The sequence below is a fragment of the Magallana gigas genome, chromosome 7, assembly GCF_963853765.1.
Source record: "Magallana gigas chromosome 7, xbMagGiga1.1, whole genome shotgun sequence".
Classification (NCBI taxonomy): Eukaryota; Metazoa; Mollusca; class Bivalvia; order Ostreida; family Ostreidae; genus Magallana; species Magallana gigas.
This window is the reverse complement of record NC_088859.1, coordinates 16659001-16662818: the sequence shown is the minus strand read 5'-3', so window position 1 is coordinate 16662818 and position 3818 is coordinate 16659001. Positions and strand designations below refer to the sequence as shown.

The following is a 3818-nucleotide window of genomic DNA, read 5'->3' as shown; positions in this document are numbered from 1 at the left end:
CAAAGTGTTCCTCTGCGTAACTACTAGCAAGCTTCACTTGATATGTGCCACAGGTCAACTCTCGAAGTTGATCTTCATCAAGACGAGGAAAATCCTGAAGCTCGTCAGGGTGTTTCCAGATAGCTGAACAGGTATCCAGTTTCCTTTCTTCTACTTCCTCTTTTAGTTGATTGATTTGTCTGGACAGGTACTGCATCTTAGCTGCTACAAAAGAGTCTTCCTCGGTGCAACCTAAAGATAATTCATGAAATGTAATATACATGTACATGTAACACAAAACTAAGAGACCCAAGGATCTAACAGCGTGGGTCCTAACATACACTGAATATAGCATACTCTACAATTGATACACACAATTAAAGATGAAACAAAATAAACTGATTGGTGATATATATGTTTATACCCAAAACCAAGTAAAATCGGATGATCAGGGATAAACAAAATACTGTAATACACTCACATTTTTTCACTAGCATCATGTACACTGAACAATATTATACTTGTAGTGACTTAATTAAGTGACTTAAATATAAAGAAGTTCCATTATTCATGCATATCATTTTCAAAGCATTTATACATACCAGTTGACAAAGGTGGAAAGTACTTGTTTGATATTCCACACACAATCTTGATGAAGTCACTAATGAATGGCACCTGGGACGAAGGAAGGACACGGTCAAAAAACTTCCACCTCTTTATCCTCGCATTAGCAGATTCTACCACCCAGCGTATCTGTAACATAAATAATAAAAAAGATCAACTCTATGTGAATATACTAATATATAGCAACTCTCTCTTTCTCTCTCTCTTTCTCTCTCTCTTTCTCTGTCTCTGTCTCTGTCTCTCTCTCTCTCCTGATTCTTTCTTATTAAATTAGAATAATGCTATATATAGCATACCTTACCTTGGTCACTAAACGGCTTGTATTTGCATCTGCTGTTGACATTTGCTTTTCACCTTTCTTCATAAATGCAGGCATGGCAGATACTAATCCAAGGTCTTCAAGTAATGTCAAGGAATCCCGAAAGCCTCTGTCTACAACAAACACATCTCTCTCTTCGATCCAGTGTACTTCAACACATCTTCTTTGTTAGTCTTCATGATGTGGCTCAAGATTGCAGCATCATTGTTCTTCGCTACATATGGTCCAAGAACAGAGAGGTAATAGCCACTAGTTGTTACAACAATCATTGGCTTCACCAATGGACGACCCTTATGCATGCTATATGATTTCCTTTGAAAGGCAAAGTTCATACTTTTTTGTATATAAATGTATGTGCCGTCTAAAACAAGAATGGCTTGGGTGCCAGTACCACCAAAAAGAGACTCTGCTAATGGCCTGGTATGCTTTTTTATAACATCCTCTCTGGAGATGTGCTGAAACCCAACATTGTTTGGTACAAATGTCTCCATCAGTGTTCTCCTCACTACCGAGATGGCGCGACGAATGCTTGACTTTAAAACATTTAATAGTGTTGACAGCATTTCATTGGACAGACCACATCTCATCTTAAGAAGAAAAATTCCAAGGCTGGTTCTAACACTGCGAGTGGATGTGTTCTTTACCTTTCCATCTACAGCTGATAGCAGATCATCAAAGGAGGCTTTATTTATTCCAGTGAGGTTGACATACTCTTGGTCACTCAATGCATTTGGATCATCAAAGTCTATTCTTTTCCCTCCATTTAGCAGAGCAATCTCCCTTAGATACATAAGCATATCAACAATAGATGTCCTGTTAAGTGTAGATGTTTCTGAAAATGAAGAAATTTTTTCTAGTGCCTCTTCAGTGAATCTTCCATTGGGGAGATGACGTGTGCAGCATCTTGAACCTGGCGGAATCAATACTCCTTGTTGTAAAAAAACAGAGTGACGTTCATTTGATGACACCACAACCAACTTTGGCCCAGGTTTTCTGCAGATGAAGCAGCTGGAATGACTGGAAGATGTGGAGGGCACTGTCAGGGTTACTGATGGAGGACTGTGAATGGCAGCATTCCTAGCAATAATTTGCTTCCTCTCTGGAGGAGAGAAGGGAGCTGTGTCTCTTAACGCATGCTCCAAGTTTTGTTGTTCACTTTTCCTCTGCTTAAGATGAGAATGTACCTTCACTCGACACAAACTACACAACACCTCATCCTCAGACACATCGCCTACAGTCCACTTCTGGAGAACTAGTCGTTGTGCAGCCGTCACAGTACGTCGATCTCTCTGGTTTGTTCGTTTCTTACAGCAAACACAAGGATATTCTCTTTTCCTCATATGCTATTAAATATAATAAGTAGTAAATTAATTAATTTGTGCACCACTATAATAAGCAAGTTTACCAATGTCTGTTGACAAATATGTAAGCAGATGTACTAATAATTATATAATGCATTAATTATGATTAATGCTAAATATTGGCAAGATTGTATATAACCAATGGGCCACAGCAACTCAGTTGGTCATGCAATTTAATTGGCTTGCTGTATTTTTGATACTTTTTCTTCTTATATTCTTATATTTTTTTTCTTCAATAATGGCCTAATTACCCTATAGATTATTTTTTTTTTACAAAAAATAATTATATTAATAATATCCTACCTTAAAGAGTTCTTTTTCCATGCCTAGGTGAAACTATTGTACTCTAGTTGTTGTGGCAGTCATATCTTTCTTAGGCCATAGTCATGTATTGAATAAACTTGAATCTACAATACCCAATATTGCACTTTATAATTCATAAATATAATGAACCAAATAAACAGTTTATTAGGCTTTTTTCATTTTCTATGTAATTTTTGATCATTGTCAAACTTTCCTTTAATCGCCTAACCTACCAGGGGCCAAGATTAAAGCAAATTTAAGTTTAGATATATTTTTTGAAGTGTCTCATACATTAACATTATGTACATTCACATGTTATTTAAAATGCTCACACAATTAATGTACATGACTCAATATGGGACATCATAGACAATACAATATCAAAACTTCATAATATTTTGTCTTTTCATTCGTTAATACATATAGCTATAAAAAATAATTTGTATCAAGTGTTCTAACAGCTACGTACCGGTATACACACGTACAGATATGACATAATATCTTTAGCAAATATATCCAGATATAATTCTAGTTTTAACAGTTTAAAGCTGTAAAATAACTTGTAACCTTAAAAACAAATTATCTATTGGACCATAAACATGAGTATATTTTTCATCACATACCAAAGTTCGTATAAAAGTAGTTCCACAAATCTATTTTATAAAGTTGGCTACCTAAATTCAATACGCCAAGTAAATCTATTTATAGTAACAGGTACTTTCCAATTGTTTATAGGGAAACACACGGTGCATGTGTGAAATGCGCTATATACCTCTCATAATGAACAAATTGTAAAAAATATGACCAAATGTCCATTGATAAACTGTGATCAAGTCCACAAATTCACAACTGACGACGAAAATTGTCCATTATTGTTATAGGCCTACCCTAAACTGCTACTGGCGTACCAGTACTGTACGAGTGCATATCGATATACATTACATGTACATCTGTAACCTTCAAATTGACCATTAAAAATGCATGTATATGTAAACATACTGAATAAAATGTTCTATTTAATGAGTGTATTAGTTACACAATGTAGGTGGATTACTAAATACTAGTGAAATCGCTTACATAGTGTTACAGTACCAGGAGACGATTTTAATTGTGTGCATTTTGTGTTCAAGACGTCTCTACATGAAAATGAAGAAGAGGGACAGGTTTAGTTCTTTTTGTCATGGCAGTTTGACACTGTACAATTCTATGGATTTAAACTTACCTACAAACAA

General features: G+C 35.4%; 1 protein-coding gene across 2 annotated transcripts; it reads right to left on the bottom strand.

Moving 5' to 3' along the window:
- Window positions 1-552: 552 nt before the first annotated feature.
- LOC136270139 (uncharacterized) lies at window positions 553-2283 on the bottom strand. Of its 2 annotated transcripts, none has more exons than XM_066066768.1 (2): window positions 900-2283; window positions 553-732 (listed from the first exon to the last, which is right to left on the bottom strand). In XM_066066768.1, exon 1 carries the CDS (start codon window positions 2260-2262, stop codon window positions 1036-1038), a length of 1227 nt encoding a protein of 408 aa, XP_065922840.1. In that variant the 5' UTR covers window positions 2263-2283; the 3' UTR covers window positions 553-732; window positions 900-1035. The 2 variants fall into 2 exon arrangements, with proteins under 2 accessions (XP_065922840.1, XP_065922839.1); XM_066066767.1 differs by having other exon boundaries at window positions 905-2282.
- Between the last annotated feature and the right edge of the window lie 1535 nt (window positions 2284-3818).